The following is a 26,225-nucleotide window of genomic DNA, read 5'->3' on the forward strand; positions in this document are numbered from 1 at the left end:
TACTTTAAAAAAAAAAGTAAAAATAAAAAGTTTGCCTTGGACAGTAAATTAAATGCAAATTAAAGTAACAAGAAACTGCCATCTTTTTCCTATAAAAATGGCCAAATATTTTTGCACACAGTGGTCAGAATGCAATTAGACAGAGATCCCCATAAAATACTGGTAGCTATACAGTTGGTATAAGCATTCTGCAAAACTATTCAGCAACGTATATCAAAAGTCTATAGTTTCTTGTTTCTAGCAAAACCACTGCTAAAAATTTTTCCCTAAGGAAATACTAAGCATTTTGAACAAAGATTTATACCAAGATTTTTTCACATTCTTCTTCACACCTGGAAATAATAGAAAACAATCCAAATATTTAATTGTGGGAACATGTTAAAATGCATTATAAGACACACCCTCAGAATGAAATAGTAGGCCAACGTGAAGATTATTTTTGAAGATTGTGAACAATATGAAAAGGTGGGGTGTCTGGGTGGCTCAGTCACTAAGCATCTGCCTTCAGCTCAGCTCATGATCCCGGGGTCCTGGGATCAAGCCCCGCATCAGGCTCCCTGCTCAGCGGGAAGCCTGCTTCTCCCTCCCCAACTCCCCCTGCTTGTGTTCCCTCTCTTGCTGTCTCTCCATTAAATAAATAAATAAAATCTTTAAAAAATATATGAAAAGGTACTCAACATATCAAGTATATGGCAGTATTCAAGACTCTGATTTTTATATTATTTCTTTTAAAGTATTAACTACAAAGACAGAAAACATCAGAATATTACTTATAGTTAGTTACCTCACAGGTTTTTCTTTACTTTTTTTTTAGTATTTTCCAGTCTTTCAACTACGAATATGTATTACATTTATAATTTAAAAAAAACATCAAATTAAAATAAGGACATATTATGTCTGAAACTCTAAAATATTACAGAAATTAGATGGGTATTGCATCTTATAAACTTCTGGGGATCTTTAGATATTTTTCAGCTAACTGGGATCTACATTTTTTGATGTGATGTTATTTTCTATGATAGGCTACGGACTCCATTCAGCCTTCACAATGCATTTTAACTCAAGATGCAGAAACGATGACAAAGTATAATTAGACCAAATTCTAATTTCCCCATGATGGGATAAAAAATCACCTCGAGACATCAGGTCTCAGAAGCAAAGCTAGTTTTCTTAGACTAACTGTTTCCTTACAGCCCTTCTAATGTTGGGGAAAGAGCCTCTGTACAAAGTCCCTTCCCGGCTGAAATCTCCACCCTCGCTATCACGCAGACAGACCCCTGGGCACATGCAAGTCGGATCACTCTCCTGGTTGCAGCTGTCTTTTCTATCTTAGAACGTCCTTTCATTAGTGCTAAATATCACAGTTCACAAAAATATTTGTGACTCCCTTCCTAACTCAGATATGGAAGGTTCCCAGTCTCTCCAGGCGTAATAGGGCAAGTCCGATGGTAATACCTAGATCGCATTTCACCCCTTCCTGGACATTGTCCACCATCACTCCCACGTCACCTCTGTCCTTCATCCTCTGGTGGTGTTATTTTCTCTACCCCTGCCTTACCTGCACTTGTAAACTGCATTCGTGGCCGGTGTCTTGAGGGGCAACTGCAGGTCCTTCGTGTAGGCTGCACTGAGAGTCAGGGCATCACCCTCACAAGTCAGGGAAATCAGGACCAGACGAGGCTCCTGTCGAGCTGTAACCATGTTCCCCTTCTCATTGATCACCAGCCAAAACCTGCCATGTTCAAAACACAAGATACACGTTGCCCACCATGACGGGCGGTCAGTCTCTGTGGGAGCTTCAGGCATATAAATGTACTCTTTGATTTCCTCCCTGTCAGCTTGGTGTGTGTGAGTTTGTGTGTCTGTGTGTATGTGTCTGCCCGTCTATCCTTAAACATCAACTCAGCAGCACAGCAAGACTGAGGCTGTCCGTTAATTTCAAAGGGTTTAGGAACCAGTCAAGCATCCAATATATATATAATATCTTCAGAACATTTTGAGCTCCTGGATGGCACAGAAATCAAAGATGTTATTATATTTTCATCTCAGCTGCCAGAAATCCTGACCACTTTCATTAAACATGCCCCAAAAAGATGACAAGAAACTATTTCCTGGAAAGACGTTAAGAGCACAAGGAAGCACCATGCCTGGCACACAGTAGGCCCTGGGCTCCTGCAGTGAAATAGCAAGATTGTTGCTCTGTTGTTCTCAGAGCATGGAGCTCAGTGGGACAGCATAGGATGCCACTTAGACCTTGCCAAATCCACCCCTACCTTTTTAAAAATTACTGTTTCGTATTCAGGGCGGTGAATTCTGCAATTTGCTCAAAGGTCTATCATTACTATGGCCAAAAATTTTTCTGGCACAACACTCCTAATCTAGAGGCACTTCTCAGGAAAAAAAAAAAAAAGATAAATGGAGAAATAAGAGCAGTTGAAAATGGTTTCAGGGGTGGGAGGTGGGGAGTCATTTGTATAGGTTATTTCTCAGCTACTGAGGAAGCAAAACATATTGACATGTTGGTAATTTCAATTCACACTGGATCAAGTGATTACAGTTATAGAAGTGAACTTGTGCTTTTGGAGCCCATAAACATAACATGCCAGTGAATATGTGAGGTTGTTAAAGAGCTTCCTTGCATCACCTCCAGCAGGTCATCATGGTTGAGATGTTTCAGCTACACTAGAAGAACGAGGTTAGTGGGAGCCCTTTCCTGAACTGCCCGTTTATCAGTCCTCATTCTTGACCCAGACAGAGCGCTTCCCTGCTCCAAATCTTTTGTACCAGCACAGGAATATTCTTCTTCATGTAATAATTCTTCCAGATAATGGTGGAAGTTTGATCTTGCCTTTCTTTTTAATACTTTAAAGTAATCTCTATGCCCAACAGGGGGCTCGAACTCACGACCCCAAGATCAAAAGTCTCAGGCTCCTCCCCCTGAGCCAGCTGGGCATCCTGGCAGTCTGATCTTTCTAAATCACCAATCTAATCATGTCACCCCCTCATGAAAAATCCCTTCATGGCTCCTGCTTTCAGGATAAAACCCTAACTCTTCGACAAGGCAGGCAAGGCCCTACATAACCCAGCTACCCTCCCAGCCATTCACAACTCCTTGTGCCCTCACGCAGGCCAGCCTCTTTCTTTTTTAATTTTTTTATTGTGGTAAAATATATACAACATCAAGTGCCTGGCATGCTCTTAGGTATCTCCAAAAGGATTGAAAACAGGGCCTCACACAGATACTTGCACACTGATGTTCATAGCAGCAATATTCACAACACCAAAACATGGAAACATCTACAAAGAATGGATATTTTTTCAAGGTGTTTTTAATCATTTTAGGTGCACAATTCAGTGGCATTAAGTACCTTCACAATGTTATGCAACCATCACCAGTATCAATTTCCAAAACTTTTTTTATCATCCCAAATAGAAACTTTGAACCTATTAAGCAATAACTCCCCGTTCCCCCTCTCCCCCTGAGCCCCTGGTAAACTCTAATCCACTTCCTGTCTTCACGAATTTGCCAATGCAGCTATTTCATATAATTAGGATCACATATCTGTCCTTTTGTGCCTGACTTATCTCACTTAACATAATGCTTTCAAGATTTATCTATGCTGTAGTGTGTATCAGAACTCCGTTCCTTTTTGTGGCCAAACAATATTCTATTGTGTATAGATGTTGTTTACCATTCATCTGTGGGTGGATATTTGGGTTGATTCCATCTTTTGGCCACTGTGAGTAATGCTGCAGCGATCACTGGTGTAGACATATCTGCCTGGTTTCAATTCCTTCCAGCAATTCCCTAAGAGTACACTCACCTTTTCCCCAGCATACCTCCCCTCCAAGTCCAGGGTCTTTACCCAGCTTACTCCATGTCTCTCTCTCTCTCTCTCTCTCTCTCTCTCTCTTTAGAATGTTCCTCTCCCAATTTACTTGCCTGGAAAGTTCATAATTATTTTTTAATATTCAGTTCAAGCTATAATATCATTCCTGCCCACCCCAGGCGGTTTCTGGTGCTCCTTCTCTGTGCTCCCTGGTACTTGTCACACTGAGTCCAGTAAGCCTTTGTTTGCTTCTCCCAATCACACTTCGTGGTAGTGGGTGGACAAAAATAGTGTCTGCTCTGATTGTTATTTACTAATATATGAGCTCGGGAAATATTCCCAGTCCATACAGTAAAATGATAACGCCCCTTGCCTCTGGGGCCTACAAAATGAATTCAATAAATTCTACCGTCTTGCAGAGTCAGCAAACTCCGTACAATCCATGAAATATCTAGGACTCTTGGCTTCCTTCCTGAAGCAAAGATGCATAGCTCACCCTTCATTAATGCTGTGAGTTGCCCTCTGTCCGGAGAGCTGCAAGGAGGAAGAACTACAGCCCCTCCCCTACCCCCCACCCCCACCCCCGAGTTCTGGGTTCCCTGCAGAAGCTGTGAGGGCTGGTCTGGGAGGAAAGAGCTTAAAGTGCAGCCTTACAATGAGGTTCCGGGCTGGCCTGACGCCAGACGCAGAGGAGAACAAAGCCGCTCGCTCGCCTGCTCGCTCAGGGCCTCTTGTGCCTTCCCTGAACCCCAAGCGTTCACGCAGATCGTGACTACCCAGATAGTGCCTTAATAACAGGACTTCACAAAGCACCCGCGTGCTAAAGAAAACGAGAGTCCTGGTCCCCTCGCTGGGTGGCGCGGGACCCCGGTTTCTTTATCCATGCAAGAGGGCTTGCGAGAATTAGGGGAAAGAGCACGTGCAATAGAACTTCCTCAGCGGCAAGAAGTTTAAGCTTCAATAGCTGTCATTATGATTATGCGCTCCACCTTGGTGCGCTCCTTGAGGGCTGGGCTCCGCGGCCCCAAGTCTCCCCAAGTTCTCCAGAGACAATTAAGAAAACTAATGTGCTGGGGACCAATCCCTGGGCGCTCGTCACCTCCGCTAGCCGGAGTTGAAGAAGTCCGTTTGCACACTGGCAGACACCTGGACGCCAAAACCACTCCCCGGCAGGAGCGCAGAGGTGAAAGGGGCCGTGGGAGGTGAGAATACAGCTGTCTCCGGGAATTGGGTCAGGACACAGAGCCCCAGGGTCCCGGGCCCCTGGGGTCCGCTGTCGGGAGGTAATGGCCCCTCGTTCTCTTTGTCCTTGCCCCACTGTAAGGGAAGGAAGGACCTGATGGCGGGCTCCGCAGACCACCCCGCTCCCGCCCGCGGCCGGAGCCCACCCCGCGCAGCCGCGGCCCGGCCCGGCCCTACCTGTCCCGCAGGTGGCCGCAGCGCAGCCCCAAGGCCGTGCACTCCGCCGCGCTCACCGGCACCCCCTTGCACGACTTGACCGGGTAGATCCAGAGCTGCGCCACGGTGCCCACCTGCTGGAGCCGCCGGCGCCGCCTGGAGCGCGCGCGGCGCCAGGCCACTGTACCTAGCGCCACGGCGGCCAGTCCCAGCGCGGCCGCCCCGAGCCAGGCGGGCCGGGACGGCGCGGGGAGGCGCGGCGCGGGGAGGCCGAGGCTGCCCAGAGCCGACGAGCCGGCGGCGCCCATGGCCGAGCGGGCGGGGGCGCGGGCGGCGGCGGCAGCTCCGGCGGGGCCCTCCACGGACGCCCAGCCGTCACCCGGCGGGAGCGCGGCGGCCGCTGGGGCTGCGGGGGAGGTGCGGCCCTTGGCCAGGAGCCCAAAGGGCAGGCCGCTCCCAGTACCGCGGCCTTTAACTGAGGGGTGGCCCCCCGGGGCGCCGGCGGTGGGAGGTGGTGACTCCGCTGCGGCCTGGTCCTCGCCGCACAGCCTCCTCCGCCTTCCGCGGCCTGCGGCTGCAAGGCCGTGCGCCCTCCCTCAAGATCGCCTTTCTTTACGAATTTATGGGTTTTTATTAAACCTAAAGTGGTCACAGATACCAAACTTGCAGGACTAAAGCGTGATTTCTAAATTCGAAATCCGGCGGCCGGGAGATCCCTGCCTTGGGGATAATGGGGCGCCGGTGGGCACAACGTGGCCGGCACGGAGCGTCCCGCTGCCCTCCGCCACCCTCCCCGCCGGCCACGCGGGACGAGGGAGCTTGCGGGAGTGGGAATCAGCGCGGACGGATGCCGCCCAGGGCCCGCGAACCGAGGCTGGCGAGGAGCGAGCTGGCGGACGCCCGGGCTCTCCCAGCGCAGGTCAGAGCAGCCCTGGGCGGCCTGGAGCGCCCTCTACAGGGCTTAGGGGACGGTGCGCTCCTGGCAGCGTTCCCAGGGGTCGTAGTTTGGAAGGTTCGTACTGGCCCAAGATCCTGAGGTTTTTTCAGGGCAGAAGGGAATGTCCACCAATGCTGCAGGCACTTTCAAATCAGGTCATGTTTCAAACAACAAGGTCAGCCATCAGGATCAGGGTGGTTTAAGAGTCTTAGGGTCCTGTTTGATGTGCCAGACTGTTAAAGAAAAAATTATTCTGACACTTGTTAAAACGGAAGACTTCTTTTGAGACTATTGCTGATCTAAGATCAGGAACAAGACAAGGATGTCCACTCTTCTCACTTTATTCAACAGAGTACTGGAAGTCCTAGCAGAGCAATTAGGAAAGAAAATAAAAGCCATCCAAATCAGGAAGGAAGATGGAAATCTGTGTTGCAGATAACATGATCCTATATATAGAAAACCTAAAAGACACCACCAAAAACTATTAGAATAGCTGAATTCAGTAAAAAACAATATACAAAATTCGGTTGCATTTCTATATATAACAAGCCATCAGAAAGAGAAATTAAGAAAATACCATTTATATCAAAAAGAATAAAATATCTAGGAATAAGTTTAACCACGGAGGTGAAGGATCAGTACACTGAAAATCATAAAATATTCATCAAAGGAATTAAAGAAGACATAAATAAAAGCAAAATTGTTCAGTGCTCATGGATTGGAAGAATTAAGTTTGTTAAAATATCCATAAAACACAAAGCAAGCTACAGAGTCAATAAAATTTCTATCAAAATTCCAATGGCATTTTTCAAAGAAATAGGAAAAAAAAAAAAACAATCTTAGGGTGACTGGCCAGCTCAGTCGGTGGAATGAGTGACTTTCGATCTTGGGGTTGTGAGTTCAAGCCCATGTTGGGTGTGGAGATCACTTAAAAACAAAATCTTAAAAAAAAAAAAGAGGGGCGCCTGGGTGGCTCAGTGGGTTAGGTGTCTGCCTTCAGCTGGGGTCACGATCCCAGGGTCCTGGGATCAGGCCATTTGTCGGGCTCCCTGCTCAGTGGGGAGCCTGCTTCTCCCTCTCCTGCGCCCCCGCTGTGCATGTTGTCTTTCTGTCAAATAAACAAATAAAATATTTTTTTTAAAAAATCCTAAAATTTGTATGGAACCACAAAAGACCCTGAATAGCCAAAGTAATCTTGAGAAAAAAGAAAGCTGAAGGCATCATATTTCCTGTTTTCAAACTATATGACAAAAGCTATAGTGACCAAAACAATATAGTATCAGCATAAAAACAGACATGTGGATCAATGGAACAGAAGAGAGAGAAGAAATAAACCCATGCATATATGGTCAATTAATTTATGACAAAGGAGCCAAGAATATACAAAGGGGAAAGGATGGTCTCTTCAATAAATGGCAGGGGCCAAACTGTTACATGCAAAAGAATGAAACTGGACCACTATCTCATACCATACAAAAAAGTCAGCTCAGGGCACCTGGGTGGCTCAGTCAGTTAAGCGTCTGCCTTCGGCTCAGGTCATGATCCCAGGGTCCTGGGATCGAGTCCCACATCAGGCTCCTTGCTTGGAGAGGATCCTGCTTCTCTCTCTGCCTGCTGCCCCCCCCCGCCCCCGCTTGTGCGTGCTCTCTCTGACAAATAAATAAAATCTCAAAAAATAAATAACAATAAAAATAAAAATGAACAGCAGAACTAAGCCAACATTTTTCCACAGAAGACAAGAGGTAGGTGAAAAGGTGCTCACCATCACTCACCATCAGGGAAATGCAGATCAAAACCACAATGAGCTACCACCTTACATGTGTTAGAATGGCTATTATCAAGAAGAGATAACAAGTGCTGGGGAGGATGTGCAGAAAAGGGAATCCTTGTGCACTGTTGGTGGGAATATAAATTGGTGCAGTCACTAATGGAAAACAGTATGAAGTTTCCTCAAAAATTTAAAAACAGAACTGTCATAGGATCCAGCAATTCCACTTCTGGGTATTTATCCAAAGAAAGAGAAAACACTCACTTGAAAAGATTTATGCACCCCCATGTTCATTGCAGCATTATTTCTAATAGCCAAGACATGGAAACAACCTAAGTGTCCACTAGACAGATGAACAGATAAAGAAAATGTGGTATATACCTATAATGGAATATTATTTCAGTCTTATTTAAAAAAAATGAAATCCTGCCCTTCGGGACAAAGTGGATAGACCTTGAAGGCATTATGCTAAGTGAAATAAATCAGATAGAGAAAGACAAATATCATATGATCTCATTTATATGTGGAATCTAAAACAAAAACAAAAATAAAAACAACTCATAGATAGAGAGACAAGACTGGTGGTTGCCAAGGGTGGGGGTTAGGCGGTGGGCAAAATAAATGAAGGTGGTCAAAAGACCCAAATTTCTGGTTGTAAGAGAAATAGGTTCTGGGGATATAATGTACAGCATGTTGATTATAGTTAACAATGCTGTGTTTGTGGGGCACCTGGGGGGCTCAGTCAGTTAAGCCTCTGCCTTCAGCTCAGGTCATGATCCCAGGGTTCTGGGATTGAGTCCCGCATTGGGCTCTTTGCTTGGTGGGGAGCCTGCTTCTCCCTCTGCCTGCCGTTCCCCCTGCTTGTGCACTCTCTCTCTCTCTCTCTCTGACAAATAAATAAATAAAATCTTAAAAAATCAAAACAATGCTGTGTTGTGAATTTAAAAGTTGCTAAGAGACTTCATCTTAAAAGTTCTCATCCCAAGAAAAAAATTACAACTGTGTAAAGTAATGGACATTAACTAGACTTATTGTGATCATTTCATAATATACACATACACCAAATCATTCCATTATATACCTTAAATGAATACAATGTTATAGGTCAATAAAAAAATAAGACAGTTGCAATAGAGATATTACGATAGGGCTCAATGCTGAACACAGCAAAGGTAAGTGGGGATTTGTAGCCAAGATGCAGAGAGACAGGGTTAGTGGATGGCAAATTACTTCGGGGAAAACATCAAGGGTAGGAGGACTCGTTAAACTGACTTAACAGGATTCTTGCTGAAGGGAGGCCAAGGTCTTACACATCGAAGGTAGAGATGAGGAAGTGAATTCTATAATATGAGTGATCAGATAGCCAGGGTGAGGGCACTCTCAAACTGATATAGCAGGATTCTTGCTAAACGGAGCTAGGCAGGCCTGGCAAGGCCAGAGTCAAGGTTGCGGCCTGGTGGAGAAGAGGCTTCAGAGGAGCCTAACTAGTTTGGTCAAGGAGAGAGACAGCCTAGAACAGTGCAATTCAAGACCCCACCAGAACTGTCCACACAAATGGAGAATGTCTTAAATCAGTAAAGGGAAAGTCTCCGAAGCAGAGCAAATCCTTTTTCACCAGCTGGCAACACACATCGGGGCCCTTTAGTGCTCAGGGAAGATCTGTCTTTGAACATTGTTCTTCACCATAGATATTTAGGTCTATCTGGATTGTATCTGTTCTATGCGCTTGTTCAACCCCAGGTCCCCCTTTCCCTGCCCTACTCCTGTGAAAGCCAGGAACTGTGTTCAGAGTACAGGGGTCAAAGTTACTTCCACTGTTGTGGTCCATCAATGACCGCCTCTTCCAGGAATGAGCTGGAGGGAGAAGGGGCTTGGGTAAATCTAGCTTTCCACAGAGAAATGTTGATGGATGGTGATGTGAGCCACTGGAATAGAGCAGAGAGCACAAACCTCAGCAGGACACAGGACTCGAGCTCCATATTCTCCATGTTCTCCACAGAAAGCCAGCTCATGGGCACTCCATTTTGTGTATTTCTGTTCATCTCCTTCTCTAATTTCTCTTCAGAAATTTAGTTTAGTTTAGTTTTTATTTATTCAAGTCATCTAAACACCCAACGTGGGACTTGAACTCGAGATCCTGAGATCAAGAGTCGCATGCTCTGCTGACTGAGCCAGCCGGGTGCTGCTGTCTTCAGAAATTTTATTTTATTTTATTTTACTTTATTTTATTTTTAAGATTTTATTTATTTGACAGAGAGAGACACAGCGAGAGAGGGAACACAAGCAGGGGGAGTGGGAGAGGGAGAAGCAGGCTTCCCGCGGAGCGGGGAGCCCGATGCGGGGCTTGATCCCCGGACCGTGGGACCATGACCTGAGCCGAAGGCAGATGCTTAACAACTGAGCCACCCGGGAGCCCCCATGTCTTCAGAAATTTTAAAAGGAAAAAATCTGCTTCTCTATTTCAATGGCTGACTTTAAAGTCTCCTTTGACAATCTCCTCACAGTCACTGGGCCATCCTGCCTCAGTGGGCCATCTGTGTAGTTCCTGATGCCCCCCATCCCCCACCCACCACGGGAGGTAATGTTTGCGGAGTCCACTCCTATCTCTGGAGGGAAACCCTCTGCTAGGTTACTAGAAAAGAGTAAAGAAAAATGAATACCGACCGAAGTTCTAATATAAAATGAGAGAAGCCCTGAAGCAGACTCATAAATACCAAAGAAAAAGTACAACTGAGATTTACATTTATTAATATTAAAGAAACCACAGAATTATAAGGGGGTTAATTCATCCACATATTTCTTCAGCGAGGATTTGTTTAGTCATACCAAAATAGTTCATTTCTCTTCGTTACAAAAAAAATTATTTGCGCCTAAAAAAAATGTGCTCATGCTTTCCTCCTCCTCCCTCCGGCTCTCAAAATTCCATTCTTTTTAAAATCCCATCTTTTCTTCGTCATACTTGGAATTCCAGGCGATGTATCTGGCAGTTACACACAGATTACTTCCATATGGCTTCATGGAGGCTTAATCGAATATAAAAACAAGATCTATAAAATAACTTCCATACTCACGTACAACCTGATTCCAAAACCCATGAGCACAAAGTTGACAGGATTCAACAGCCATGTAAAGACCAAGAACAGGAATTTGTGTTAACAGGTAAAAGGCACATCAGAAACAGTGATCTCATTTCCTATTCCTCCCAAAAGATGAATGATAGGTAATAAAATGTCAACACTTAGAAAAAGTTTTGTAGCTTTTTAACTCATTCTTTAAGCTTTCTTTACGCGTCAATATTAACATCAGGGATTGAGAAGTGTAATTGCTATAGTAACATTCAAAACAATTTCACAGACAGTTTTATTTATTTCAAAAGTCCTCAATACCTAAAATCTATTTATCTTATTTCTGAATCGCCTCTAATGCTTTTCCTGCATTAACCCCAGAGCATGCATAACTTCAAAAAGTTAAAAATGGAGATTCATTCCCAGGGTGAAGATGGCCACAGGCTGGTTATCAAGGATGCGCTGAGGTGGTGGTGTTGCTGCTGTGGGAAAAATCCTAAAGAAAGCCTCCCGGACTCTGGAAACTGAATAAATGACAAGGACTTCTGATTATTTGGTTATTTCTCCTACAGGTCATAAATAGCTCAAACACTCACAAAACAGTCCCTCGATGAGGTTAAAATGCAGGAAACATAAACTATGTCCTGTGCCAAATTACCTCCATGGGAAAAGGCAGCCTGTTAAGACTGAGAGGCCCACCCAGGTCTGGGCAAGAGCCCAGAGCCAGGATCTCCCCCACGTGGCACAAGGGGGTGCACAGGGGAGGAGCGCTTTTGAAAGCCACTGGCCAGGATGCCATAATATATGCCTGTATCCTGCGAGTCAATAATTCCACTTTAGCAATCTAGTTTCAGAAAAACACTCAATTGTAAAATGGCCCTGGGGGCACCTGGGTGGCTCAGCTGGTTAAACGTCTAACTTCAGCTGGGGTTGTGATCTTGGGGTCCTGGGATCGAGCCCCGCAAAATGCTCCCCACTTGGCAGGGAGTCGGCTTGTTCCTTTCCCTCTGCCCCATCCCCTTCTTGTGCACTCTCTCTCTCTCAAATGAATAAATAAAATCTTTAAAAAAAATAATAAAATAATTCTGCACACAAAGATACACACTGTATTATTATTTGCAACAAAATTGGATATATTCCAAGTGTCAAATACTATAAAATGTTGTTTAGAACACGGTGTATATTTCTACATGTAATGTTGTGAAGCCATCAGAAATGACCTTTGCAAAGACTGGAGGTCTATGAAAGTATATGTGATACATACTTCTGCATATATTTACCATATGATACACAGATATATATCTGTATATATATCATATGATATACAACATATATCTGTATATAGTATATATGATTATATATATGTATATGTTATCTATATCATACAGATTATGGCTACATTAAGCAAACAAAAAACCAACCAGAATAAAATTTTTAAACAGTGACAATGGGTGATTGCTTTCCCCAACGTGGCCGGTATTTTCTAAATTCACCATGAGGAACATGTACTGCATCTACAATGGAACAGATGAACTTTTACATAATTAAATTTTAAATGAATAAGTAACCCCATGCAAATATTAACTGCTACCTTTGCACAGCTTTAACCAACCTGTCATATAAAGAATCCAGAACACAGAAACCAGACCAGGCTCACCAAGTAGATGAGTAATATTACCGTGATTTTTAAAGCCCAGCAGCAACGCCCACCAGAGAGGAACTTTCTCCATGCTTCTAGGGCACGGGCAGCAGGACAAGCGCCCTGGGTTTGTGTGGGGGCCTGCTCAGGGCCCAGTGGCCAACAGCATCTCGGCCAGGTGCACGATCTGGGCACTCCCACGTCCCTCACCATGCCCACAGTTTGCACCTTGCTTAAGATACATGTTGTCACCCCTGACTGGCCTTTCACGTCCCCTCCCAGCTCCAGGCCATCCCACCACACACGTGTTAAAAGAGCAAAATTTAACTGAGTAAATTGAAAGATCTAATTGACTTTATTAAATGATTCATGAATCACCCAGCATCCCATCTAGCAAGGAGAGGGGAGCTCCACTAAGCTAAACAAAAGGTTTTAAAGGCAGAGAAAAGACATAAAAAGAAGAACGGACTTGATTGGCAAGGAATGCACTGTTCAGGCAAGGTTGCCCTCCTCTGGAGAATGGTCTACCAGTCAATTTCCTAGTTTTGACCAAGAAGTTCCATGTAGCCTGGTTAAAGCTTACATCCCTGGGGAATTGAAACTGCAGTTAGGTTAGGTTTTAAGTCTTGGTTTACTCACTCGAAGCCTTAACTTAGGCCATTTTAGGGCTGTGGTTTTCTGGTTAACATTACCCCCTTTTGATCAGACTCTCAGCTGAACTGAGAGTTGTGCTCAAAATTTAAGCCATCAGCGTCACGCTCAGCTTGGCTCTGTGGTGCTTGAAGCCTCTGTTGATCCTCTGTGTGGCATTCACCATTCATGGTGTTTTTGCTTTATCTCTGTGAAATTCACGGGTTACGACAAGGTCTGCGTTCCTTAAGTCCGTTGTTCTCTGTTCCTTTTCTGCCATTGTAGGCTCAAGGAGATCATGTGCTTGGTGGTTAGTGGTTGTGATCAGACATTCAAAGTTTTTGAAAGGATACAGGGGCACCTGGGTGGCTCAGTCAGTTAAGCGTCTGCCTTTGGCTCAGTCATGATGCCCGGGGTCCCAGGGACGGAGCCCCGCATCAGGCTCCCTGCTCAGTGGGGAGCCTGCTTCTCCCTCTCCCTCTGCTCCTCCCCACACTCGTGCACGCACTCTCTCTCTCTCAAATAAAAATCTAAAAAAGAAGAAAAAGAAAAAGTTTTTGAGAGGATACAATGTACCAGGAAGATTATTATAATCACATAAGCAGGATAATCCCCAATATTTAGAGTTCACTTTGAAGCCTTGGTGCCCAAGACCCAAACCAATCAAAATCAGATCACAGACCCCACTGAAGGGGTCATCCTTTAAGCCAAGTGGCTTGCTCAGTGACCTCAGGTAAATGAGTTTTAGTTTCCCCAGAAGTGTCAATCCAGGTACAGCAAGTGGTGTTGGCCACAGCACAGATACCTCCTTGCTCAGTTCAAAGATAATCAAGAGCTGTCCTATTGTTATCAAAACTACTTTGGCAGAGAGTCTAAGGATCTTCGTTGGGCAGCATTGCTTTAGCAGCAGATTCTGTAATAATTTTAAGAATTAAGAAATCAGGCCCATTTTTTTTGAGAGAGAGAGAACGTGTGCTCACATGAGTGTGCGAACCGGGGTGGGGGGGTGCAGAGGAAGAGGGAGAGAATCTTAAGCAAGCTCCACCCTCAACGAGGAGCTGGATGCAGGGCTCAATCTTACAACCCTGAGATCATGACCTGAGCTGAAATCAAGAGTCAGATGCTTAACTGACTGAGCCACCCAGGCACCCCGAAAATTAGCCTCATTTACATTTCATCCTAACTAGGGAAACAGGGGCCTGTCAAAAGGAGTGAATCCTGAACTATGAAACCCCTTTTAACTCAACAGTGTAAATGTAGCCTTAGCAATGGCCTGTGAGACAGAACGAGTGTGTTATCTTTCCAAGCTAAGGCCAGACTAAAGGAAAGGAAAAGAAGGGTTTTATGTTCAAATATGAAGTCTTGATCTTGGTCTTGGATGGACGCAGTCTACTGCAATGTCAGCGATTTCTCTTCCTCCTCAATTTAATTTCTAGGTCTTCAGGGTCTGTATAGGACCAGGTGTCACATAGAGCCTTCTTCTGCTTTGTGATGTGTACCCAGGACTTAACACCTTCTAGATTTGCAGCAGTGTCAGCGGTCAGGTGCACCAGGAAAGGTCTCTTTTTAATGGAGCTAGAAGGGCTGTCTTTCACTGATGACGCTTCCAGAATACCTAGTCACCAGGCTCTAAAGTACGACTGACAGGATCCTTTGAACAGGGATCTGGGAAGCTTCTTCAACCTCATGACGATCCGAAGGTTGCTTCACTCTATGCTGCTAGAATTCTAAAAATGTTGCAAGGTTATTGTTAAGGCTCCTATAATCTGTCTAGTGACATGGCGCTTCGATCCCTGGGAATCATGGGAAGTAGACCCCAAGTGGGAAACACACTTTTTAACAGTTTCTTTGCTACTATGGGGACCTCAGCTTTGCAGTAGGGAAAGGCTTCAGCCCGTCCAGAAAATATGCAAACAAGAACAAGAACATATTGATAACCCCTACTAACTGGCCGTTGAATGAAGTCCAGGTGCAGGCGTTCGAAGGGTCTAGAGAGAGGGAGGTCTGAGGCCTCTGGGAATAAAAAGTTTTATTTTGTTTCATTTTGTTTCAGGATTATGGACCTAACAGGTCAGGCATCCCTGGTAGATTGTTCTGCAATTTTATAAATGTCTCTCCACTGATGTCTGTTCGTAACTTGAGTTTGTGAGATATCTTAAATGTACTGTGGTGGGTGAAAGAACGCAAAACCTGAAAAATGGGGTTTGCCAGGGAGCCAGGGAGAACCAAGTAGCCTTCTTGGGGTTCCTATAACCCCGACTGTTCATTTACAGGCGTTGTTTGCCCACCTGCATTTTTGTAAGTCAGGAGCAGACTGTGGTCACGTTGTAAGGACATCCGTATGGCAAAAGCCTGGCAACGGGCAGCCTTCCTTTTTTGTTTCCTCAGAAGAACAATGGACTTAATCCACTTGCCACAATTTTACAATGCAACATGAAGAAGGTTTAGTATTACCTCTTTTTTTCTTTTTTTTTAAAGATTTTATTTATTTATTTGACAGAGAGAGACACAGTGGGAGAGGGAACACAAGCAGGGGGAGTGGGAGAGGGAGAAGCAGGCCTCCCGCTGAGCAGGGAGCCTGACACGGGGCTCCATCCCAGGCCCCTGGGATCATGACCTGAGCCGAAGGCAGATGGTTAACGACTGAGCCAACCAGGCGCCCCTTAGTATTACCTCTTATTTGACAATGCTTCTCATGTAATTTGATATATCAAATAAGCCTAACGAGTTGAGCAAATCTTTTGGAATGTTCCAGGTCAAAAAGACTTTTAAGCAGACCAAAAGCCCAAATTCTAATTTTGCACCAGCTTACTTTTGATATTAAAACTTATTTCTAGGGGCACCTGGGTGGCTCGGTCAGTTGAGTGTCTGCCTTTGGCTCAGATCATGATCCCGGGGTCTGGGAATCAAGCCCTGCATAGGGCTCCCTGCTCAGAGGGGAGTCTGCTTCTCCCTCCCTTCCCTGCTTGTGCTCTCTCTCTCTAGCTCTTACTCTCAAATAAATAAAGTCTTTAAAAAAAAAACCTTATTTTAAAATCTATTCATCTTAATCTTAGCCAGCTTGACTACATATTAAAATTCCTTTTCAAGGATTCCTTTTCTACAAACCTTCTACGACTTTATTTTTTTTTAAGATTTTATTTATTACTTGAGAGAGAGAGCAAGCAAAAGAGAGAGCACAAGCAGGGAGGAAGTGCAGATGGAGAGAGAGAATCAAACTCCCCACTGAGCAGGGAGCCCGATGTGGGGCTCAATCCCAGAACCCCACGATCATGATCTGAGCAGAATGCAGGCGCTTAACCCACTGAGCCACCAGGGCACCCTAAACCAACAAACTTAAATTAGCTTTAATACCAAACATTTTCTCAGATCTCATGAAGCTGGAAAACATTTCGGTTAGTTTCTATCTTTTTCAGAGTTCTAGAATGTCCAAGCTTTACAAATGCTTGTCTTCCAACCAACTAAATAGAGCTCTTTAGCTGTGAATTGTGTAAGACTGCTGAATCACAGATCTGTACCTCTGAAACAAATAATACATTATATGTTAAAAAAAAAAAAGAAGAAGAAGAAGATAGCAGGAGGGGAAGAATGAAGGGGAGTAAGTCGGAGGGGGAGACGAACCATGAGAGACGATGGACTCTGAGAAACAAACTGAGGGTTCTAGAGGGGAGGGGGGTGGGGGGATGGGTTAGCCTGGTGATGGGTATTAAAGAGGGCACATTCTACGTGGAGCACTGGGTGTTATGCGCAAATGATGAATCATGGAACCCTACATCCAAAACTAATGATGTAATGTATGGTGATTAACATAACATCATCATCATAATAAATTAAATAAAATAGAGCTCTTTCACAAATTACTTTTAGCAATACCATCCAGAGGTAAAAAAATGCCTCACATTTATAACAAACACATAAACACACAGATATAAAAACCTTACAATATTACTGAGTAATATTCTTTTTTTTTTTTTAAAGATTTTATTTATTTATTTGGCAGAGAGATACAGAGAGAGAACAAGTAGGCAGAGGGAGAAGCAGGATCCCCGCTGAGCAGGGAGCCCGACATGGGGCTCGATCCCAGGACCCTGGGACCATGACCCGAGCCGAAGGCAGCCGCTCAACCGACTGAGCCACCCAGGCGCCCCTTACTGAGTAATATTCTGTCTCTGGAATTAAGGAGGCTTGCTGGAGTTCAGGCACAAGTGCCCTTACAAGTAGTTCGTATTTTCAAAAAGGACTCTTCCTTTTTCTTCTTCTCCCTTAGTCTCAGATATCTGATTGTGAGCTGTATTTAAATTTCAAAGACATGATAAGATGTATAACTAAGGGACACAGAAGGAATGGAAGTTCTTCCAAGAAGGACTTTTATTTCCCTAAGGCAAATAATTTTCCAAGCCTTTTGAGACAGATAAGGGAAGTTTGGGGATTGGAAAAGGAGCGGGATGAATTTTTTTTTTTTAAAGATTTTACTTATTTATTTGAGAGAGAGAATGAGATAGAGAGCACGAGAGGGGAGGGTCAGAGGGAGAAGCAGACTCCCCGCTGAGCAGGGAGCCCAATGCGGGACTCGATCCCGGGACTCCAGGATCATGACCTGAGCCGAAGGCAGTCGCTCAACCAACTGAGCCACCCAAGCGCCCGGGATGAATTTTTAATTGCCTCTAGAGCTGACTTTTATTTTGCAAAAGATCTGTCAGATAAGGACAGTTGTTCTTAATTCTTTAAGGAATTTGGATTGTAACTTATATGACATTATGGGTTGATCCACCCATCCAACTACATTAGCCTCAATTTGCTTCTTTCCCTCCTCGTATATAATTCAAATTTTAAATATTTTTTTAAGATTTTATTTATTTTATTTTAGAGAGAGAAAGCATGAGGGGGCTGGGGGGTGTGTGGAGAAGCAGAGGGAGAGAGAATCTCAAGCCGACTCTGCGCTCACCGCAGAGCCCTTTCCCAGGACCCTGAGATCATGACCTGAGCCAAAATCAACAGTCGGACGCTCAACCAACTGAGCCACCCAGACGCCCCAGATTTTAAAGGTTTTTGACAGTACTGAATAACCTCCACTTGGGCATGACAGGTCCTCAAAGAGGGTGCAGAGGCTATTAAGTTCCCCAAAGCTGGAGTCACTCCCAAAGACAGACAAAAGAAAGAACCAACAACCTGCAAGTCCCAAACAGGCAGAAAGCCAAGCCCAGTTACGCAAAACGAGACAAGCAGAGAGGTAATAGCTCCTCTGGGAGAGAAAAGATCCATAAACAATGCGTTTGGATTTGGAAAGGAAGGGACAACGTGAACTTTTAGTTTTCTCTCTTAACTGAGCACTATAGCCAGAGATTAACAAGAGCTTATTCTCGTAAGAACTGTTTACCCTTTGCTGGCTTCCGCGTAGTTTTCCTAGGAGCCCCTCCACAATGACAACAATAAAAATCATGGCTAATATTTATTGAGCATTTTCTGTGTTCCTTGTAGAGGCTGTTCTTTGGCAGCAGGCTTGAGCTATGGAAGCTTGAGTACGACAAAAGGGCCCCGGTGACAAGAAAACTGAATGCAGACAGGCTCATTAACCCACAGGCCCTACCTAACCAATGGGCTACTTACAACCAGGCACAGTTGCTAATATTACCAAAAATGGTAAAATTCCCGATGTCTCCATACCTCCTCACCCTGCCCTATAACTACTATAGTCCCTCACCACCGCCGCCTAGCTGACTGTCTCTCTTTTCTGTCCTGCCTTACAGCTCCCCTGCGGTGTATTCAATAAACTCCCTCCTTTGCTCCGCCCTGGGTGAATTCTTTCACTGCCCATGGTTCCCACCCCCACCCAATAGGGACACCTCACATTTCTGTTGCAATGCTGCAACTTTATATAAATTAATCCTCAAAATAACTGTGATGATTGTTTGGTTGAGTACCCCCGTATTCCAACACTTTGCAGATAAGGGTAGTAAGGCTCAGAGGTTAAATAATTCAACCAAGTTAGGAAAAGGAGCTGCTAGGATCATGAACCCAAGTCTATCCGATGCTGGATCTAGACAGTCTGGACCAGTATCCCATGTTGTCCTCAAGGCTGGTCAAGCGGGAAGGTGAGAAGGTCAGCCCAGGATCAGAAAGAACAATGGTCAAGAGTTACAGACATGAGGTGACTTTCAGAACTGGGGTTATAGATTTTATGAAAAGAGTTGTTTAATAAACCTCACTTCGAAGTCTTCCAAATGATTTTATTTCTATAATTTGGGGGTTGGGCATTATGCTCCAGGCGTCAGGGTTGTCTCTGGGCTGATGAAATCAAGGTGAGAGCATTATTTTCTACCTTATGATTCAGAATCCTGGCACCTTGATACACTAATATTTCTTAAACTTTAAATCATATTTTAAAAATAAATTTTATAAAAAGTATTTAATGTTTTTCTCAAGTTGATTTTGAATAATTTAAACATTTCCCCTCACTTTTCTATCAGAGACAGAAAAAATCAATGTAGAACTCTTGAGACCTGCTCACCTTCATTTCCTTATTTCTTAATGAACTGAGAACATCTACCTGTCTTTTGCTGGGGCTCCTGCATCAGATGCCTTTTATAACTGAATGGGAAGTGGGAGAGAAGCCTAGGTGAAATAAATCAGATTGTGGAGGAAAGAAAAATAAAAGGCATTTTCCAACTCCAAAGAGCGGAACACAAACCGCTCATTCTCCCAGGAGTTAAAGCAGCAAAACATAAAAACATCTCAAAGCAAGAAAACGTGGCAGTGGCCTTGAAGCAATGCATTCCAGCAGCAAAGCCCGCCCTTCACCGTACCACGTCACTGAACCAGCCGATACACGGGGTCACCAACTTTCAGGCTGCCAATTTTCTCCACTGAATAATAGATCCCAAAAAGTGGGGACGACTTGTATACTGCCTTCTCGGAAGGATCACACAGGCGGTAGCTGAAAGAAGCAAAAATTCATCATCAGGCACAAACGGGAAATAAGAACTTAAGGGCTCTCAAGAGAATTCAAGTTTTCATTCTCAGATGACCTATCATAAATAGAAAGCCTCTTCTACAACGTGGACAGAGAAATCTGTGCGCAAGTAGGCAAACTATACATAATCCTGGTTTTTCTAGGAGCATCCTGAGAGTCTGAACAATTTTCCATGGCTTCAGTTTGAAAAAACTGTGTTACTCAAAAAATAAAAATAAATAAAAACTTAAAAAATAACAAAAATAAGTGGTATGTTAAAAAAATAGTAAGTGGTATATGTTTGCATGTATACCTCTAACTTCACAACTCCCTGAAACAAATGCTCATACAATCTCAAAATGGAACTGCCTGAACTCACCAAGTTCTTTTTTTTTAATCAATTAATTTATTTATCTGAGAGACAGGCTGAGCGCAGAGCCTATGCAGGACTCAATCCCAGGATGCTGAGATCATGACCTGAGCTGAAATCGAGTCATATGCTTCACCCATTAAACCACCCAGGCGCCCCTCCAAACCTTCTGTCCAATGCATGTAAGTAATACGCTTCCCCCCTCCCCCCGGTTTACAAGCCCAAAGCTGAGGCTCTTGATGAACAAAAATGAAGATAGAGATGCAGCTGGCATGGGGCTGAACTACTGATGAAGTTAATGTTTTTCAAAAGGCCTGTCTAAAGAGAAAAAAATTAACTTCACTGCATCTCAAAAATCAAAAAACAAAACATATTTGCATATCCGAAGGTTATCAAGAAATAACCTCTTCTCTAAAACTCAAAAGGATTGGAAACAAATAGCAAAACAGAGAAAAAGAAAATAAAATAGAATATATCTCCCAAAAATGTTGACTTAGTTTTAAAAACACATTCTCTATTGATAACTAAAGTCAGCTAGCAACAAAACAAAACACCTGGGCCCAAAGGAAGCTCCCAAACAAATAAACTCTTGACAACTGGCTACATTTCCATTTTTCTAATATTTCATTATGCAACTTCAATTAGTCTCATAATCCTTGATGTTGAGTCTAATAAAGAAATCTGAGGTGCAATAATAATTACAGTATTTGAGGTCTTAATTTGGACATACACACATGAATGTTATTAAAAATTGATGTGAGAGATCTGAAAACTTCAAAACACAGTATTAGACAATGAAAAATCTGTCAAAAGCACTCGAAGATCCATCCTTAAAAAAAGAGGAAGCAACTTACCCACAGACACATGCCAACCAGAAGGCAGAGTGAAAGGTGCTCGGACGGGGCACCTACCCCCACAGGTAGCTCTGGGATGGGGATAGTATTAAAAACACCGTGGACACATTGCTGTTTACCTCTTCAGGGTTTCCAGTGGCTCCTTCCTGTCTATCACTCCAGTATCTGGGTCTACAGTGGTCAAAATGCACCTGCCATTCAAGAACCAATGATTAGGTGGTGGTTAGGGACCAATGAACACACCACCACCCCTCAGAGGTTGACTCTGAGAGAATCCTTACCTGGGGCAAGACAAAACCTTTTTCATTTCTACGTTGCCAATTAGGAGTTCATCCCAAGTATCCTAGGAGGAAAGGAAAAGTTATCTTTTGAATCAAGGCTTCATTAGTCTTGAAAGCAGGTTACTCTTTAGCTGGTCCTAACAATGAGGCTAGCAGAAGAAAGGACAGCCAGACCCCAAGAAGTATCTCTCAAAGGGACACAAAGGGAGACAGCATATGGGTGAGTCCAGGATCCATCCACCTCTTGAGTCACTGTCTCAGAAACCCGACTCTGTCAGCAAAGCGAGAACAGACCTTCTCTGCCGGGCAGTTTGCCGTACGAATCATACATTAACTACAAGGCCAATTTACTGATATATAATGAAAAATGTATAGCTTGCAAGACAAGCCCACTTTGTTCTTATACCTAAGCTACAATGGAAGCCAAGTTAAAATCTGATAGTTCTTTGATGAATGGGACATCACCCACAGGAAGTCAGGTAGGAGATTCACACATTCAACACTCCTACCTCCACGACTGGTAGCCTGCCCTGGCGGGGGGGCGGGGGGGGCTGGCATTCCACAGCTCCTGGCCGTGCTTTGGGTTCCCACCCTCAAACGGTGGGCACTGCCAACATCCACCTTGGGGCTTCAATAAAATCCTCTTTAGAAGGTACTATGACGATCCCTGTTTTGCACAAAGAAACCAAGACCTGGAGAGGTTACAAAATTTTCTCAGGGTCATAGCAGGTTTGAAAACTTCAGATTCTGAAGGCAGGACTTCTAACCACCCAGCTTTTAAATCTATCTCTGTCTCTATTTATCTGTCTACACACACATATATATAAACATACACACATATATGGAGATTATATAGATTACATTACATATGCCTAGATATACATATTCATACACCTACGCACACAGACATGCACACACATATATAAGGAGGGAGGGTATGTTATAGGACTCTCTTGCTAATAGGGAAGCCCTCTGTGGGATCTGCCTTTCCCAGGACAACCCCCATCCAGGCCTCAGGGGGAGAGGTGAGAGGTAGTGGGGGAGGGTCCTCACTCCAGGCTCCAGAAACCGACAACAGTACCTATAATCAGGTGCAATAAAAGTGTCCCTTGAAAAATTGTTTCCTGATCTCAACCCAAATGAGGTTTGGAGCGGGTCTAAGCGATTTGGTGAGAAGTCAGTCCGCAAGCGAGGAAATGAGCCATCTATTGACCCCCCCCCACCCCCAGGGACAGGAGAGGCCAGACAGAGCAGGGGACGGGGGGGGGGGGGGGGGGGCGGGGGGGGGGGGAGCTAACACATAATGTTTTTCCTTCCACCTCTGATGACCTGCTCTCCCAGGGGTACACGAAGCCCCCAGGGCCTACAGGGGTGATTTAGCCAACACAGGAAAGATACTCCAGTCCCTAACTGGGTCTTCCCAGCTCACAAATCTCCTACGGAACAGGAGCACAACCGCGGTAAAGGTCTCTGTGGACGCGCTGGGTTCCCAACAACCATTTATGAAACCGCTGCTGTGTGGAAATAAAATCTGTGTTCCAAACCGGTTGTTGGACGGACTGTGTTGCCCCTGTAAAAGTCAAGGACCCCCATGTAACAAACGGAATTTCTATATCCCAGCCAGGACTTACTACAAGCCCTGTGCAAACGGCAAAAATATGCAGCACAACCAGAGCAGGTGGCTCAGCCGGCGGAATGGGACCTCCCCCGAGCGTGACCAGTAATAGGGATCCCGCAGGGGGAAGTGATGGGTCCCGTGCAGCCTTGGCCTGGGGGCGGCGGCAAAGGCTGGATGCATTTTGCCACACGAGGGCGCTGCGGACACAGGAATGCGAGCCCATCCGCGCCCCAGAGCTCTCCAACTACCTGCCTTTCAATGTCTGCACAAATGATCATGAATTTCACATTTCAAAGCCACAGATCTGCGGAAACTCTGCCTTGTGACTGTGGCATGAAGCAGGAAAGTCTGAAAAGTTCGATTAGGTGTCCTAGCTCAATAAAACAGAGGTAATCTGCTCTTCCGCTCTCAGGGAACGGCAGTACCGTTTAGAGTAACAAATTGTCTGCATTCATAGAAACTGTCTGAAGCTCCCCAAACTGCAGCTCTAACAACCTCCAAAAGTATTAATCACTTTATATAATAACGTCACTCACCCTAATCTGATCACAGTTGGCATTTTGGCGCAGAGCGTTATTTGCAGTAAAAAACACTATGAGAATTAAGTTTAAATGTAATTATTAATTCAGTTATTAGAGGAAGATAATAAAATACCTTAAGTTATTAAAAATTCATTTTAATTAAAAATGCATGAAATTCAATTTTCCATTAGGTTCCACCGGACACACGCAAGGTTCCAGTGCCTTCCCTAAACACAGAAAACAGCTAGAAGAGCTGACTGCTCCCCCTGATGCCGAGCAACCTCTCTGCAGTCTGGCAAAATCCAGGCCCCTAAGACATTTATTTACGGTGAAGGGGTAAAGCCAGGGAGTTTTTGAGGGGCAAGAAGAAAGGAAAGGAAGAAAGAAAGGCAGTGAGAAAGGAGGGATCACGGTACACAATGGGCTCAGTTCCGTGGAATCACCCTAAGAAATTACTATGAATTTGCCATTTACATTGGCAAACACTACATTAAGATTACATGGTTTCCCATGACAAGTAGTATCCAAAGAAAGACATAAATTAAGGGTCTGGAAAAAATAATTAACTAATTAATTAATTAAGAGTCTGGGGCAATTATTGTGGAGCACACAGAATAGTGCAGATGAGGGTGTTTGCTTCTTTGAGACCTTCACTAGAGTCCAGACAGGCACCTGCCAAGCAATAAATTAAATGTATGACAGGAGATTCTACCCTCTCAAGTCTCTCTCTCCCCCTCCCTTTCCCTCTCTCTCTGTATACACACACACACACACACACACACACACACACACACCACACATATAGTCTGTACACATATATTTAAAGAGAGAGAATAGAATATATCTATTCCATCTTTGTATATATATTCTATATATGTTGTATATGTGTGCATACATATATTTCATATTATACATATTATATACATATAATAATATATACACAAACATGGTGGGAGGGCACCAGGTGAGAAGGGAGGCCAAGGTACGCTCCTGAATGCCCATGCACCACAGATGGACAAGAAGACATCTGAGCGTAAGACAGCAGGCAAAACAAGGAGCTCTCTGCTGTTGCCATGGGCTATCAAAGGAATTATCCTGAAGAACACAGACTGGATCAGCAGTCCTACCCTACCAACAGCTACAGAGCTTCTGGGCACCTGCACCTTGGGCCAGGGTCTCCTGCCATCCTTGGAGTCCTTCGACGTCCTGAACCTCAGTCCCAAGATCCGTGCCTCCCCGTACCCTGCTCTGGATTCTCTAATTGCTACTCCTAAGTTTAATAGATTATGTGACACATTCAGTGATTATTTAAGCCATGTTGGGATAAACTGAGGGGATGAATAAGTAAATAAACAAGTTTGTTGTTTAGAAATCCTTGGTATCAAGGAGGCCACATGATTACCGTGGGCTTGGGAAGCCATGAACTATGGGCTGGCTAACTATATGTGGCCCATTTGGAGAGTGATTACTGTTTGGGCAGCAGAAAGGAGGATGTGAGTCTTTCCTTATCAACTGAATAATGTTCAAGATGTTGCTGAGTGAAGAAAACACACACACACATATATATACACACTATATGGAGAATAAATCTGTTTATATAAAAAAAAACAACCTGTACATACAGCTATGTGTATATATTTATAGCAATATATTTGGAAGGCTCCTCAAGTTTAAACAGTATTTTTATAAATTTTGTTTTATTTTTTGTTTTCCTTTTCTGTGTTTTTTTTTTTTTTATCAGAAGCATTATCATCCCGACAACACATTTTTAAAGTCATTTTGATCTAGGAAGTTTCTCAGATTCTTTCCAACACCAAACACATGGTGTGTTTCCAACACCAATTCTGCAATTCCCTGACACCAAGAGAGGTCCTGTGATTTCACCCCTTTCTGACCACCTGGAGTTACACACTCCCTATGTTGGGTTAAGGGCTCGGTCCCACAGACTTCCCCCCACCCCTCACTTCAGATGCCAAGTGTTCAGCTCTGCCGTACTTCTGGTCAACCAGCTATAAATCGAGGATTCCCAGGACCCCGCCCCCCCTCAGGTTGGATATTCTGCCAGGAGAGCTCACAGAACTCAGGAAAGTGCTTTACTATGACCAGTTCATTATAAAGGATATAACTCAGGAGCAGTCAGATGGAAGAAATTCGGGGAACAAGGTATGAGGGAAGGAGCACAGAGCTTCCAAGCCATGGTCCCAGCTCCCAGGACCTTGACTTCTTCACCAACCAGGAAGCACTCCAAAACCAGTCTTTTTAATTTTAAGGGTTTTTGTGGAGGTTTTATTACTTAGGCAGGATGATCACATCACTGTCTATTTGCAATTGAATTCAACCTCCAGCCCCTCTCCCCTCCCTGGAG

The 26,225-nt window shown here is 44.3% G+C and overlaps 2 protein-coding genes across 9 annotated transcripts in view; both read right to left on the reverse strand.

The window, feature by feature from the left end:
- MTARC1 (mitochondrial amidoxime reducing component 1) overlaps nt 1–6,064 on the reverse strand; it is a 31,330-nt gene extending 25,266 nt beyond the window's left edge. The window contains exons 1-2 of one of the 4 annotated variants that reach the window (XM_025892225.2): nt 5,250–6,062; nt 1,559–1,732 (exon numbers count right to left, since the gene is read on the reverse strand). In XM_025892225.2, the coding sequence (XP_025748010.2) occupies nt 1,559–1,732; nt 5,250–5,536 (461 nt within the window). In that variant the 5' untranslated portion in view covers nt 5,537–6,062. Of the gene's footprint in view, nt 1–1,558; nt 1,733–5,249 lie in introns of all 4 variants that reach the window. The other 3 variants (XM_025892224.2, XM_073884118.1, XM_073884117.1) reach the window with 3 other exon arrangements.
- A 4,594-nt stretch (nt 6,065–10,658) lies between these two features.
- LOC112839268 (mitochondrial amidoxime reducing component 2-like) overlaps nt 10,659–26,225 on the reverse strand; it is a 32,466-nt gene continuing 16,899 nt past the window's right edge. The window contains exons 5-8 of one of the 5 annotated variants that reach the window (XM_025892187.2): nt 21,722–21,783; nt 21,560–21,631; nt 20,071–20,201; nt 10,659–11,515 (exon numbers count right to left, since the gene is read on the reverse strand). In XM_025892187.2, the coding sequence (XP_025747972.1) occupies nt 20,075–20,201; nt 21,560–21,631; nt 21,722–21,783 (261 nt within the window). In that variant the 3' untranslated portion in view covers nt 10,659–11,515; nt 20,071–20,074. Of the gene's footprint in view, nt 11,523–12,973; nt 13,798–14,229; nt 14,995–20,070; nt 20,202–21,559; nt 21,632–21,721; nt 21,784–26,225 lie in introns of those variants that run through there. The other 4 variants (XM_025892188.2, XM_025892191.2, XM_073884016.1 and 1 more) reach the window with 4 other exon arrangements.

This window comes from Callorhinus ursinus, unplaced genomic scaffold, assembly GCF_003265705.2.
Source record: "Callorhinus ursinus isolate GAN/ISIS: 27379988/994484 unplaced genomic scaffold, GSC_fseal_2.0 scaffold54, whole genome shotgun sequence".
Classification (NCBI taxonomy): domain Eukaryota; kingdom Metazoa; phylum Chordata; class Mammalia; order Carnivora; family Otariidae; genus Callorhinus; species Callorhinus ursinus.